The sequence below is a fragment of the Mustelus asterias genome, chromosome 24 (assembly GCF_964213995.1).
Source record: "Mustelus asterias chromosome 24, sMusAst1.hap1.1, whole genome shotgun sequence".
Taxonomy (NCBI): Eukaryota; Metazoa; Chordata; class Chondrichthyes; order Carcharhiniformes; family Triakidae; genus Mustelus; species Mustelus asterias.
The window spans coordinates 40,221,306-40,237,448 of record NC_135824.1 but is presented as its reverse complement, the minus strand read 5'-3'; the positions used below and the strand labels follow the sequence as shown (position 1 = coordinate 40,237,448).

The 16,143-nt window shown below is 41.9% G+C and overlaps 1 protein-coding gene across 1 annotated transcript in view; it reads left to right on the top strand.

Annotated features, from left to right (window-relative positions):
* snrpa1 (small nuclear ribonucleoprotein polypeptide A') overlaps positions 1-12,527 on the top strand; it is a 59,951-nt gene extending 47,424 nt beyond the window's left edge. The window contains exons 8-9 of the mRNA XM_078241598.1: positions 1,036-1,129; positions 12,123-12,527. Coding sequence (XP_078097724.1) covers positions 1,036-1,129; positions 12,123-12,184 — 156 coding nt within the window. The 3' untranslated portion in view covers positions 12,185-12,527. The remainder of the gene's footprint in view (positions 1-1,035; positions 1,130-12,122) is intronic.
* Positions 12,528-16,143: the final 3,616 nt, after the last annotated feature.

Genomic DNA, 16,143 nt, shown 5'->3' with positions numbered 1-16,143 from the left:
AAGGCCCCAGCAATTTCCGCCCTTGCCTCCCTCAGTATTCTGGGGTAGATCTCATCAGGCCCTGGCAACTTATCTACTTTAATGCTTTGTAAGACGCCCAACACCACCTCCTTGATATGAACATGACCTAGAATATCTACACACCCTACCCTAGGCTCCTCATCCACCAAGTCCTTCTCTTTGGCTAATACTGAGGCAAATTATTCGTTTAGTATCGTGCCTATTTCCTCTGGTTCCATGTATAGATTCCCTTCACTATCCTTGAGTAGACCAACCTTTTCCCTGGCTACCCTCTGCTCTTTAGATATCTATAAAATGCCTTAGGATTTTCCATTATCCTGTTTGCCAAGGACTTTTCATGACGCCTTTTAGCTCTCCTAACTCCAAGTTCTTTCCTACGTTCTTTATATTCTTCAAGGGTTTCACCTGTCCCTCAGCCTTTTTAGACCTTATGAATGCTTCCTTTTTCTTTTTGACAAGGCTCATAATATCCCTCATTATCCAGGGTTCCCGATACGTGCCACACTTACCCTTCATCCTCATAGGTACATTCTGGTAACAGTAACATAACAGTCTCTTTTCCTGAATTCTGTACCTAGGTTCTCCTTTTCCTGAGTGGAGACCGATGAGCAGTATTTATTTAACACGCTTCCGATGTCCTCACCATATCAATTCTGGCCTTGTCTTCCTTCCAATGCATCCATAACCAGTCCCATTTATACTAGCTTCTCTCCTAGTTTCTTATTCACTGAGTATTTTATTGTTTGTTCACGTTAATGGTTTTTAAGGTATACTCCAAGTCAAACTGGCTACTTTTCTAATACGGAATGAGTCTTTAATAGATGTTTATATTTTTATATATGTCATACACTTGTTATGGGGGTTTTAGCTGGAACACTTAAACTTATACATTGTAGCGATTTAACATGTGTGTGAGAAGGCTAAAAGTTTCAGGAATATCAAAACACTGTTGAACCTGTAGTACTCCGAAATTGAAATGCTTCATGAGTTAAAGTACCTTTGTTTGATTTGCAGAATGCTATTGCAAATGCATCGACACTGGCTGAGGTGGAGAAACTGAAGGGCATGCTGCAGGCTGGACAAATCCCAGGCAGGGACAGGAAGGCTGGTGAGTGGTTGGCAGAGAGAGACTCTGAAGCAAGGGAAAGCTATTTGGCCACAAAAGCCACTCTTATCCATGGTCAATGTAGTACGGTTCTGTTGTGGTCTACCCATTGTTCTCGTACTTGAGGCACAATTCCTCGTCTCGGGGCCGAAAAAACCCAAACCACAATCATGTATTTGGGTTGGTGTATCAGAGCAGACTGTCTCACTTGTACTGCTGGGTTGCAAAGTCAAAATTGAACTACTAATGGCTTATTAGGAAGTTTCCCATTCAGCAGTTAGAAATGTTGATGCTATCTTCCAACCGAGTCCACTGGAGCAAATATCTACGGGTATAGAATGTTTGGTGTGGGAAAGGGGAAAGACCAGAAGACATGATGCATTGTGGAACCAGTGATGTAGCTTTACAGGATGGCTTTTTGGAACAGCTTGTGATGGGAGCCCACGAGGGAACAGGCTATTCTGGACTTCGTGTTATGTAATGAGCCAGACGTGATAAAAGATCTTAAAGTAAGGGAACACTTAGGAAGCAGTGATCATAATATGGTAGAATTCAGTCTGCAATTTGAAAGAAGGAAGGCAGAATCAGATGTGAAGGTTCTACAGTTAAATAAAGGTAATTACAGGCGCATGAGGGAGGAACTGACAAAAATCGACTGGAAGCAGAGCCTAGTGGGAAAGACAGTAGAACAGCAATGGCAGGAGTTTCTGGGAGTAATTGAGGACACAGTGCAGAGGTTCATCCCAAACAAAAGAAAGGTTATCAGAGGGGGGATTAGGCAGCCATGGCTGACAAAGGAAGTCAGGGAATGCATCAAGGCAAAAGAGAGAGCCTATAATGTGGCAAAGAGTAGTGGGAAGTCAGAAGATTGGGAAGGCTATAAAAACAAACAGAGGATGACAAAGAGAGAAATAAGGAAGGAGAGGATCAAATATGAAGGTAGGCTAGCCAGTAACATTAGGAATGATCGTAAAAGTTTCTTTAAATACATTAAAAACAAATGGGAGGCAAAAGTAGACATTGGGCCGCTCCAAAATGACGCTGGTAATCTAGTGATGGGAGACAAGGAAATAGCTGAGGAACTTAATAAGTACTTTGCGTCAGTCTTCACAGTAGAAGACACGAGTAATATCCCAACAATTCAGGAAAGTCAGGGGGCAGAGTTGAATATGGTTGCCATCACAAAGGAGAAAGTGCTAGAGAAACTAAAAGGTCTGAAAATTGATAAATCTCCTGGCCCAGATGGGCTACATCCTAGAGTTCTAAAGGAGATAGCTGAAGAAATAGTGGAGGCGTTAGTTATGATCTTTCAAAAGTCACTGGAGTCAGGGAAAGTCCCAGAGGATTGGAAAATCGCTGTTGTAACCCCACTGTTCAAGAAGGGAACAAGAAAAAAGATGGAAAATTATAGGCCAATTAGCCTAACCTCAGTTGTTGGCAAAATTCTAGAATCCATCGTTAAGGATGAGATTTCTAAATTCTTGGAAGTGCAGGGTCGGATTAGGACAAGTCAGCATGGATTTAGTAAGGGGAGGTCGTGCCTGACAAACCTGTTAGAGTTCTTTGAAGAGATAACAAATAGGTTAGACCAAGGAGAGCCAATGGATGTTATCTATCTTGACTTCCAAAAGGCCTTTGACAAGGTGCCTCACGGGAGACTGCTGAGTAAAATAAGGGCCCATGGTATTCGAGGCAAGGTACTAACATGGATTGACGATTGGCTGTCAGACAGAAGGCAGAGAGTTGGGATAAAAGGTTCTTTCTCAGAATGGCAACCGGTGACAAGTGGTGTCCCGCAGGGTTCAGTGTTGGGGCCACAGCTGTTCTCTTTATATATTAACGATCTAGATGACGGGACTGGGAGCATTCTGGCCAAGTTTGCCGATGATACAAAGATAGGTGGAGGGGCAGGTAGTATTGAGGAGGTGGGGAGGCTGCAGAAAGATTTAGACAGTTTAGGAGAGTGGTCCAAGAAGTGGCTGATGAAATTCAACGTGGGCAAGTGCGAGGTCGTACACTTTGGAAAAAAGAATAGAGGCATGGACTATTTTCTAAACGGTGACAAAATTCATAATGCTAAAGTGCAAAGGGACTTGGGAGTCCTAGTCCAGGATTCTCTAAAGGTAAACTTGCAGGTTGAGTCCGTAATTAAGAAGGCAAATGTAATGTTGTCATTTATCTCAAGAGGCTTGGAATACAAAAGCAGGGATGTACTTCTGAGGCTTTATAAAGCACTGGTTAGGCCCCATTTGGAGTACTGTGAGCAATTTTGGGCCCCACACCTCAGGAAGGACATACTGGCACTGGAGCGGGTCCAGCGGAGATTCACACGGATGATCCCAGGAATGGTAGGCCTGACATACGATGAACGTCTGAGGATCGTGGGATTGTATTCGTTGGAGTTTAGGAGGTTGAGGGGAGATCTAATAGAAACTTACAAGATAATGAACGGCTTAGATAGGATGGACGTAGGGAAGTTGTTTCCATTAACAGGGGAGACTAGGACGCGGGGGCACAGCCTTAGAATAAAAGGGAGTCACTTTAGAACAGAGATGAGGAGAAATTTCTTCAGCCAGAGAGTGGTGGGTCTGTGGAATTCATTGCCACAGAGGGCTGTGGAGGCCGAGACGTTGAGCGTCTTCAAGACAGAAATTGATAAATTCTTGATTTCTCGAGGAATTAAGGGCTATGGGGAGAGAGCGGGTAAATGGAGTTGAAATCAACCATGATTGAATGGTGGAGTGGACTCGATGGGCCGAATGGCCTTACTTCCGCTCCTATGTCTTATAGTCTTAAAAGGGTTGAGATCCAGTAGATAGTTTTGAGAGGTCGCAAGCATGTTCAGCAGCAAAATTGCAAAAGGAATAATTATTGAATTACTTGCAGTAAAGTAAGATGTGTATTGTGTGGCTACATGAGGAAAAGATTCCGTTTTACATGTATTGTGACCAGTTGTGGACATGATGGACCAGTTAAACCTCAGCAAGGCTGGGACCAGTGTCCATGTCCACGGTTAACTAATGTTGAGCATTTAAATGAATTTGGCAGGTTTGAGAGACATGGTGTCAGGATGTCAAGTAAACTTCTCTGAAGTGGTTCCAATGCATGTATTCCTTCCTTCACTTTGGAAGAAATAATAGCAAATTGGACTATTATTTAAATGGAAAAAAATTAAAACGTGCTGCTGTGCAAAGGGACCTGGGGGTCCTTGTGCATGAGTCGCAAAAACTCATTCTGCAAGTACAACAGGTGATCAAGAAGGTAAATAGAATGTTGGCATTTATCGCGAGGGGGATAGAATATAAAAGCAGAGAAGTCTTGCTGCATCTGTACAAGGCATTGGTGAGGCCGCAGCTGGAATACTGTGTGCAGTATTGGTCCCCTTACTTGCGAAAGGATATCTTGGCCTTGGAGGGAGTGCAGAGAAGGTTCACCAGGTTGATACCAGAGATGAGGGGTGTAGATTATGAGGAGAGATTGAGCAGATTAGGTTTGTACTCATTGGAGTTTAGAAGGCTGAGGGGTGATCTTAGAGGCATATAAGATAATGAAGGGGCTGGATAGGGTAGAAGTGGAGAGATTCTTTCCACTTAGAAAGGAAACCAGAACTAGAGGGCACAGCCTCAAAATAAAGGGGGGTCAGTTTAGGACAGAGTTGAGGAGGAACTTCTTCTCTCAGAGGGTGGTGAAACTCTGGAATTCTCTGCCCACTGAAAAGTGGTGGAGGCTACCTCGTTGAATATGTTTAAGTCACGGATAGATGGATTCCTGATCGGTAAGGGAATTAAGGGTTATGGGGAGCAGGCAGGTAAGTGGAACTGATTCACTTCAGATCAGCCATGATCTTATTGAATGGCGGGGCAGGCTCGAGGGGCTAGATGGCCTACTCCTGCTCCTATTTCTTATGTTCAATAAGGAGATCAGGAATGTACATGGTATTCCAGATGTGGTCTCAGTGCCCCATATAACAAGCATTACTTCCCTACTTCTGTATTCAATTCCTCTTTATGATAACCTGCTATTGGCTTTCCTAATTAGTTGCTGCACTTGCGTTCTAGCCTGTTACGATTCATGCACTAGGACACCTAGATCCTTCTGAATCTCAGAGCACTGCAATCTCTCATCATTTAGATAATGTGCTGCTTTATTTTTCCTGCCAAAATTGACAATTACACATTTTCCCACACCTGACTGGGTATGTCCTGCTGGTGGGAAAGGACATAGCCAGAGATGGTGATTGTGGTATTAGACACATTGGCTATAATTCCATGAGTAAATCGGGTTGTTGCTTTACTCGTCAGGAGACAGCTTCCCAGTTTCGGTACAAACCCCTAGATGTTAATGAATAAGACTTGATTAGACTTTATTGGTTGTGTGGATTGCAGGTCATCAAATAATGGGAAGGAGATAGGGGAGCATATTTATAGGCAAATTGCCAAAGATGCAGTAACTGCAGAACTGTGATAATGGACTTCAATTAATCTAATAAACTGAGTAACAATATAAAGGTGAAGAGGAGGAAAAATTTCTGAAATGTGTATCAGAACTTTCACAATCAGCATGTTACTCTGCCCAATGAGGAAAGTAGCAGTGCTGAATCTAGTTCTAGAAATGAAGTGAAGCAAGTGACACGTTGCAGTGGAAGAGCATTTGGGAAACTGCTCAAACTACCTTGATTAGTTATAGAAAATAACAGTGAAAAATCAGATGTGCAGCCACTCACCTGGAGGAGTGCTAATTACAGCTTCTGAAAGGGGACATAGCTCAGTGGATTGGAATCTGACACTGGCAACTAAAGCAGTAGGTGAACAATTAAGAGGAGATGGTTCAGGTAGAGAGCAGACATGTTCCCATAGAGGGGAAAATTAGAGCTTCCTCGATAACTAAAGATATAGTAATAAAATGAAACCAAGAAAGGAGCGAGATAAACGGCAGATACAGCGAACCAAGCTGAGTTCAAAAGGTAATGGAGAAAACTGCAAAATGGGATTAAGAGACAAAGGCAGCGCATGAGAATAGATAGCAGGTAATGTAAAAGGAAGTCTGCAAACTTTTCAGAAATTTATAAAGGATCAAAACAAGACCTTGTGTCTAATACTTTCAGTCCCTAATTGACCCCAACCTGCCCTTGACTAATATATGTATATGAAAACCCTTTAGGTTTCCTTCTGTTACTTGCTAATGGCAGATGTGTACTTGGAAGCGTACTTTTCTTTAGTGAAGATGGATACAAATGGCACAGTAAAGGAGAAGGCAGTAAAGAAATTGGATAGGTTAAACATGCAGGAGATACTTAAAATCAAAGTATATACCACCGAAGGGAGTTAGAGGGATTAGCAGGGTAAATACGTGGGGTTATGGAGATAGGGCCTGCGTGGGATTGTTGTCGGTGCAGACTCGATGGGCCGAATGGTCTCCTTCCACACTGTAGGAATTCTAATTGGCATTTGGGCAAAATAAGGATTAGGAAACAAAAGTCAACATAAATTTGTTCAACCCAAATCTTATTTGGCAAACTTGATTTTAATTCTTTGAAGTAACTTAGATTTGATATGGACAGAGGGTTGATATTGTGTAAAAAACACTTGATTAAGTACAAATCCATGGGAGTAAAGGGACAGTGACAGCATGGGTACAAAATTGATAGAAAACAGAGGAGTGGTGTACAGTTGTTTGAGGGGAGTATGCAGTGGTGTCACTCAGTAGTTGGCATTCGGACCGCCATTCTTTTTGATAATATATCACTGACCTGGACTTGGGAACACTGAACATAGCTTCAAAATACAACATGAAACGCATGTAGTGTTACAGACACTGAAGAGACTAACACCTTTTAGTCATTTGAATTTCCAGCAACCAACTGGAAAGATCATGAGAGACAATTTCAAATTTTAACAAGCTTAAAGCAACATTGGCAAAGCACAATTTCAATGGACAACTTGTACTCTATAGTACAGAAACGTTTTTGAAATGACTGTAATCTCCCTCCACAGTTACACATTACTGTGTTCCTTGAGTTGATACTTCAGTCTCCAAGACCCAGCTCAAAGTTATTCTCAGCTCCTGATGGCTTACTCTTTTTTCCTTTTCTAGTTGGGTTATATTTTTTTAAAATTCATTCACAGGGTGTGGGTGTCTCTGGCTAGGCTGGCATTTATCACCCATCCCTAATTATCCTTGAAAAGGTGGTGAGGTGCTATCTCCTTGAAGTATAGATACACCCACAGTACAGCTTGGGGGCAGAGGGAGTTCCAGGATTTTAACCTGGACAGTGAAAGATGGTACACACTGCTGCCACTCTGCATCGCTGGTGAAAGAAGGCATGTTTATGGGTGGAGTACCAGTCAAGTGAGCTGTTTTGTCCTGGATGGTGTAAAACTTTTTCAATGTTGTTGGAGTTGCACTGATCCAGGCAAGTACAATTCCTGAACTAATTTTCATGGTGAAGTGTACCTCAGAGGTTCCTTCCTCTTACCAAAGCCTGGTAATTCTTCCAGCCTCTTTTAAATCTTTAGAACATAAAATATATGAGCAGAAGTCGACCACATGGCCCATTAAGCCTTCTCCATCATTCAGTACAATAACGGCTGGTTCGGGGCTTTAACTCTTTTTCCCGCCTGCTCCCATTTCCCTTAAAATCCTCAGATCAAAAATGTATCTGTCTCATTCTTGAATGTATTCACCACTGGAATATCCATAACTCTGGGGTCGAGAATTCCAAAAATTACAACCATTTGAGTAAAGATTTCTCCTCATTTCACTCTTAAATGATTGGCACCTTATGCTGAGGCTGGGTATCTGTCTTTAGATTCCCTGACCAATGGAAACAATGTCTCAACGTCCACCCTATCAAACCCCTTCAGAATTTGATAAGTTTCAACGAGATCGTCTGTCATTCTCTAAACTCCAGAGAATACAAGCCCAATTTACTCAACCTCCCAGGGACCAATCTAGTGAATCTTTGCTGTACTGCCTCTTTCATAAATGTGGAGACCAAGACTGCAAATGGTATTCTTGTCCTGTTCTGTTGCAATAAAGGCCAACATTCAATTTTCCTTCCTGGCTGTACTTGCATGCTAACTTTCTGCATTCCTTGTACAAGCACACCCAAGTCTCTCTGAACATAGACATTTGCAAGTTCCACCTTTCAAAATATATTCTGCATTTTTATTTTTGTGACCAAACTTCTCACTCCCTGATATTATACTCCTTCTACCATCTTGTTGCCCCTATGTCTCTTTGCAGCCTCTGTGTCTTCTTCCTCACAGCTTACCTTTCCATTGAGTTTAGTATCATCAACAAACCTAGCTACATTATTCTCTCTTTTTTCATCTACGTCATTAATGTAGATTGTAAATAGCTGAGGCCCAAGCACCGATTCTTTCAGCACTCCGTTATTCACTACCAAATTGGAAAAGCCCTGTTTATACCCACTGTTTTCTATGCGTTAACCAATCTTCGATCCAATATTACCCCCAACTCCATGAGCTTTTATTTTCCTAGTAATCTTTTATGAGGCACCATTTTGAATGCCATTTTGGAAACCAGGTATTTTACATCTGTTACATAAGAACATAAGAAATAGGAGCAGGAGTAGGCCATCTAGCCCCTCGAGCCTGCCCCGCCATTCAATAAGATCATGGCTGATCTGAAGTGGATCAGTTCCACTTACCCGCCTGATCCCCATAACCCCTAATTCCCTTACCGATCAGGAATCCATCTATCCGTGATTTAAACATATTCAACGAGGTAGCCTCCACCACTTCAGTGGGCAGAGAATTCCAGAGATTCACTACCCTCTGAGAGAAGAAGTTCCTCCTCAACTCTGTCCTAAACTGACCCCCCTTTATTTTGAGCCCGTGCCCTCTAGTTCTAGCTTCCTTTCTAAGTGGAAAGAATCTCTCCACCTCTACCCTATCCAGCCCCTTCATTATCTTCTAGGTCTCTATAAGATCCCCCCTCAGCCTTCTAAATTCTGTTGGTTCCCCTTTATCTACCTTGCGAGTTATGTCATCAAAAAACCTTAATAAATTTGTCAAACAGGATTTCCCTTCAGTGAAACCATATTAACTTGCTTTAGTTATATTATGCTTTAAACATGTTTTTTTTTGAGACTCCCTTAATAGATTTCAGCATTTTCCCAACAGTTGATGTTGGGCAAACTGGTCTCTAGTTCACTGTTTTCTTTCCTTTTGAAAAGTGGTATAACATTTTCCAATTTCCAATCTGACATAACTGTTTCTGAGTCTAAGGAATTCTAGAAAACCATAGCCATTGCATCCACTATCTCTGTGGACTATTTGGTCCTGGGGATTTGTCAGATTAAATTTCTTCAATACTTTATCTCTGCTGTTATTAATTTCACTGATTTCCTCACTCATTTTAGCCCGCAGTTATTGTATGTTTCTGGTATCGAACTTGTATCTCCTGTTGTGAGGACAGACACACCGTCTTTGTTCATTGTTTCTGTCATTCCCGCATTCCTCCTGTCTCTGCTGCTAAGGGACCAATGTTTTCTTTATCTGCTCTTTTCCTTTGTATACTTACAAAGATTTTTGCAGTCTGTTTTTTAGTATTTCCGACATGCTGGTTTCTAAAACATCCCAATCCTCAGACTTGCTACTGTTTTTTGCAACATTAAGTCTTTTTTTAATCTAATACTATACCTAACTTCCTGAGTGAGCCACCAATGGTTCCTTTTTGCTAAGGTAGGACTAAGAAAGAGATTCTGCTTAGGGAGTATAAGCAGCTAGTGGCTAAATTACAAAGCAGATCAACAAAGGCAATAATCTCGGGATTACTGTCTGAGTCATGATGTGGAAATGCTGGCGTTGGACTGGGGTAAACACAGTAAGGAGTCTAACAACACCAGGTCAAAGTCCAACAGGTTTATTTGGTAGCAAACGCCACTAGCTTTTCGTCAGACGAAGGAGCAGCGCTCTGAAAGCTAGTGGCTTTTGCTACCAAATAAACCTGTTGGACTTTAACCTGGTGTTGTTAGACTCCTTACTGTGTTCACTGTCTGAGTCACAAGCAAATTAGCACAGAGTGAATGAGATCAGAGTTGAATGTATGGTTCAAAGTTTGGTGTGGGACAAATGGGTTTTGTTTCATGGGGCACGAGTACTGGGAAAAGAGGGAGCTGTTCCATTAGGCTGGCCTTCATTTGAAATTCATTGGAACCACTGTCCTTGTAATATAACAGAGCTTTTAAGTTAAATAGTTGATGGGTTTGGGTGTGGAGAAAGTTAGAAAGATAGTGAAAGGACGAACAATAGTGCAGCGTAGCAATGTGAATTATGATAACCAGTGTGTTAGAAAGGGACACATCATACAAGTTGCAGCAGCTAGTGGGACAGAGTAAGGAAAAATGGTTAAAAAAAATTAAAGGCAAGTTGTGAGAGGGATGTAATAGAGTCTGCAAAGGTTAAGCGAGTGGCAAAAATTTGACAGATTGAATATAATTGGGAAATTGTGAAGTTGTTCACTTTGGCAGGAATAATGGATAAGCAGAATATTATTTAAATGGATAGAGACTGCAGAATGCTGTGGTACAGAGGGATCTGGGTGTCCTTGTACATCAATCACAAGAAGTCAGCATACAGGTCAGCAAGTAATTAGGAAGGCAAATGGAATGTTGGCCTTTATTGCAAGGAGTGTGGAGTATAATGTGGTTGACTCAGAATTGACTTAGCAAGTCACTCAGTTAGAGGGCAATTAGGAACGGACAATAAACGCCGGCCCAGCCAACGGCACCCACATCCTTTTGAATGAATAAAACTGGGTATCGATGAGATCACAACTAGACTATTGTGTATTGTATTGATCTCCTCATTTAAAGAAGTAGTTGCATTGGAGTCAGTCCAGAGAAGGTCCACTTAGTTGTTGGAATGAAGAGGTTCTCTTACAAGGAAAGGTTGAAGAAGTTTAGAAGAATGAGAGATGATCTTTTTTAAACAAGATTCTGTAGAGCTTGACAGGATAGATGCTGAGAGGATATTTCTCCTTGGGCAATGTAGAACGAGGGGACACAGATTTAGAATAAGGATCACTCATTTGCAGGTGACATAAAGCTGGATTGAAGAGTGAGCTGTGAGGAGGGTGCAGAGATGCTTCAGTGTGATTTGGACAAGTTGAGTAAGTGGGCAAATGTGAGGTCATCCACTTTGGAAACAAAAACCGGAAGGCAGAATATTATCTGAATGGCTATGAACTGAGAGAAGGGAATATGCAACAAGACCTGGGTGTCCTCGTACACCAATCACTAAAGTTGAGACCAAAACATTGAATGTTTTCAGGAAGGAAGTAGATACAGTTCTTGGGACTGAAAAGGATCAAAGGATATGGGGGGGGGGAGGGAGGTTGGAACAGACTGTTGAGTTGGATGATCAGCCATGATCATAATGAATGGAGGAGCAGGCTTTAAAGGCTGAATGTCCTATTTTCTATGTTTCTATACCTAAGAGCGAGATAAGGAGGAACTTCTTATCGGGTTGTTAATATTTGCAATTTTCTTTCCCAGACATAGTGGAGGCTGGTCATTGAATATACTCAGTGCTAAGTTAGACAGCTTTTTGAGCTATAAACGAGTGAAGCTACAGGCAGGAGTTGAGGCCTCAACCAGATTGGCCATGATCTTACTGAATGGCCAAGCAGGCTCAATGCCAAAAGGCCTGCTCCTATTTCTTGTGTCCTTTTCCTAACTGGCACTGCACAAGTTTTGCCTGAATAACTAAAGCAAAATCTGTATTTGAGTAATAGAATAAGTGGTCCAAGCTTGCTTCCAGAGTCAGAAACCTGGTTACATTAAATCAGCTTCTTTTTGGTTTATGTTCCCGTGGTGGAATTTACTTGCTGCTATGTGACTGAATCACTCTGCAAATCTTACAGCTGTTTTCAGAAACTTGTCAAATCAAAAGTAATTTTAATAATTGAATGAATGTTTGATTTAACCTTTGAACAAATATGAACAATGGGTGAATGGTTTATTTTGCAGGTCCCGCTGATGAGGCTGAGGAGGAAGACATGGAAGAGGATCCTGTTACTAATGGCAACTAATGTTTCCCTCTGAACTTGTGTTAACTGTTCCTGTTTCACGGGCCCCCGTTTGGAGAGGAGATTTCCCGGTTTGATTGAATGGCGGGAGTGCTAAGTGTGTTGGTAGGCGGACTCCAGTCTCAACTAGAGTCTGTTTGAATTTCTGCATCTTGTTCCGGGCTGCTAATGGGTCCAGAGGCTCCACTGCCCACATTGGTCAGTACTCACTGCAGTAAATATTGACTTGTGTTGCATTTCTACCCTAACTGAGCAGTAAATTCACTTTAGCAACGTAATTATGTTCAGATTGTAAATGTTTGCTTGCCAGCGAGTTTTGATAATAAACAATTTTTTTAAAAATGTAGTGCGATGTCACTCTGGATTTCGGTTCAGTTCCTCTGACAGGTGCCTGGGATAAAGGGATTGCTGCAGGAGAGATCGAGAGGTGGGGGCTATTTCCCCAGGAGCTTAGAAGAATGAAGTGATTTTGCTGAAAGATAAAATACTATAATATATTTTACAAGACAGATATTTGGAACATCTTTCCTCTGACTGAGAAATTCAGAATGAGGAGTCTCAGTTTCAGGGTAAAGGGACAGCCATTGATTTGGTTTATTGTTGTCACGCGCATTAACATACAGTGAAAAGTATTGTTTATTGCGCGTTATACAAAGCATACCGTTCATAGAGAAGGAAACGAGCGAGTGCAGAATGTAGTGTTACAGTCATAGCTAGGGTGTAGAGAAAGATCAACCTAATGCGAGGTCGGTCCATTCAAAAGTCTGATGACAGCAGGAAAGAAGCTGTTCTTTAGTTGGTTGGTACGTGACCTCAGACTTTTGTATCTTTTTCCTGACAGAAGAAGGTGGAAGAGAGAATGTCTGGTCCTTAATTATGCTGGCTGCTTTGCCGAGGCAGTGGGAAGTGTAGACAGAGTCAATGGAGGGGGGAGGCTGGTTTGCGTGATGGATTGGGCTACATTCACGACCTTTTGTAGTTTCTTGAGGTCTTGGGCAGAGCAGGAGCCATACCAAGCTGTGATACAACCAGAAAGAATGCATTCTACGGTGCATCTGTAAAAGTTGGTGAGAATCATAGCTGACATGCCAAATTTCCTTAGTCTTCTGAGAAAGTAGAGGTGTTGGTGGGCTTTCTTAACTATAGTGTCGGCATGGGGGGACCAAGACAGGTTGTTGGTGATTTGGACACCTAAAAACCTGAAGCTCTCAACCCTTTCTACTTCGTCCTCATTGATATAGACAAGGGCATGTTCTCCTCTACGTTTCCTGAAGTCGATGACAATCTTCTTCGTTTTGTTGACATTGAGGGAGAGATTATTGTTGCCGCACCAGTTCACCAGATTCTCTATCTCATTCCTGTACTCTGTCTCGTCATTGTTTGAGATCTGACCCACTACGGTGATGTCGTCAGCAAACTTAAAAATCGAGTTGGAGGGGAACTTGGCCACACAGTCATAGATGTATAATCAAATCAAAAGATAGTGGAGCAGACTGCAGGTGCTAAATGACCCCCTCATCTTTTTCTATTCTTAAATCAAAATAATATAAAATGCTGGAAATAACCAGTGTTACGAGGGGTAGGCTGATCTCCTCTCTGAACACTAACACTCAACTACTCAGAGAAGTACCTCCCTTCGTAATCTCTTAGTGAGTGTGAGAAGGGGGGTTATCTGCACTTCAACAGCTTTTAGTGGTCAAATCAAAATAACTACCTGAGACTCTTAAAAAACAAGTAACATTTTATTTAACAGTGAATAGGTTAACTAAACTATTAACAAACCAAATAAAACATTATTCTAATCTAATGCTGTTTAGATAATTACAATTATTAACCAAAAAAAATTGCATTTTGAGTGTGACTAAAAATTCTATCAGGTTTGTCATTTTCCAGAGTCTTCTGTCGGCTTTGCTGACTACTTCCATGTTCTGTTGGTACCTTTACGATTGAAATGAGGCTTTCTTTTGAGACATAAATGTGGCTGTTACACTGGCAGACAGTTGCTATCTGTGGCAGTTGCTGGCAGGCAGTCTTGGGCTGGGAGCTGTGGCCTTTATATCCCCTATGACATACCAAAACCCCCACAATAGGATTGGTTTACAGGTTATCAAAACATCAATTTCAAATCCGATAGGCTGCTGCTATTCAAATGCCTATTTTAAATTGGACAAACTTCAAAACCACCTGTTGTCGTGGCAACGCTACTGCCTAGCGTCTCAATACAATGTTTCACTTTGGGTCTCTGTGAACTTGCATTTGTACCTCCATCTCTTTTAACTCCAAGCATAAGCAAAAAAAAACTACCTTTTTTTAACAGACAATGCAATTTTATAACTCTTAGCATTTTTACTATTTTTGTTATAATTTTACAAACACTAACTTCACAACACCAGCAGTTGAGACAAGAGAGTTAATGTTTTATGTTGATCTTTTGCTAAAACTGGAAAAGTTAGCAAGATTTTAAATAATTAAAAATTCCCCAGACATTTCCTGTCCTCAGAAAGCAGGGCAAATCTATCCTGGCCAATTACCCCATTAGTCTACTCTCAAACATCAATGCAATGGAAGATGATGCCATCAAGTGACATTTACTCAACAATAACCTGCCCACCAGTTTGGGTTCCACCAGGATTACCTGGCTCCTGACCTATTTATAGCCTAGGTCCAAACACGGGGGAAAAAGCTGTATTCCAGAGGTGAGATGAACAGCTGCCATTGATATCAAGGCAGTATTTGACTGAGTGTGACATCAAGGAGCCCGAGTGAAATTGAAGTCAGTGGAAATGGAGGCAAGCTCCATATTGGCTGGAGTCATATCTCGTACAAAGGAAAATGGTTGCAGTAGTGAAGACTACAAAAAGCAAAACAAAAGCGACATCAGAAGAAAGTGGGTAAGTGATTATTTGGTGAGTATTGTTCTACCTCTCTAAGCTAGATATATTCATTTAAAATAGGGGCTTGAAGAAAACTGGGTAAGTATAACAGAGAATGCTGGAAAAATTCAGGTCTGGCAGCATCTGTGGAGAGAGGAACAGTTAACATTTCAAATCCATATGACCTTTCTACAGAATTAATAACAGCAGGTCGAGAGACAGGAATTATGATTAGTTTAAATGTGTAACTAGATTCCAAAAGCACATCTGGCTTTGAAAATTATTATGTGCAACGTGTAAACTTTTTATGTCCTGGGAGAGCCACCTTTGTAGGAAGTGTATGGGCAGCACAGTGGTTAGCACTGCTGCCTCACAGCGCCAGGGACCTGGGTTCAATTACTGGCTTGGGTCACTGTGAAGAGTGCACGTTCTCCCCGTGTCTGCGTGGGTTTCCTCCGGCTGCTCCGGTTTCCTCCCATACTCCAAAAGACGTGCTGGGTAGGTGCATTGCTAAATTCTCCCTCGGTGTACCTGAACAGGTGCCGGAGTGTGGCGACTAGGGGATTTTCACTAACTTCATCGCAGTGTTAATGTAAGCCTACTTCTGACACTAATAAATAAATTCAAATTCAAAGTGTCTAACTGCAAATCTGAGCTCGGCAATGGGAGTCACTGCAGCATTGGGGAGGCTGTGTTTTTCCTGGGTCAGTGGTCAGCCCACAGGCAATAGAAGACAAGGATAGGTGGCCATGCAGTAGAGCAACAAAAGGCAGAAAGTACGTGAGTTTTCAGAGTGTGCCACTCAAACCGCTACTCTGCATTGGAACTTGGAGTGCAGTCCAGACCATGGTATCAATGAGTATGGAGTGCATGGGAAACAGCAAGAAGCAGAAATGGAGCTGTTACAGGAGATTGCATAATTAGGGGGAACAGGCAGTCATTTCTGTCACTGACATCATGAATCCTGCATGATATGCTGCTTCCCTGGTGCCAGGGTAAAGACAGTAAGAAGTCTCACAACACCAGGTTAAAGTCCAACAGGTTTATTTGGTAGCAAAAGCCACAAGCTTTCGGAGCGCTGCCCCTTCA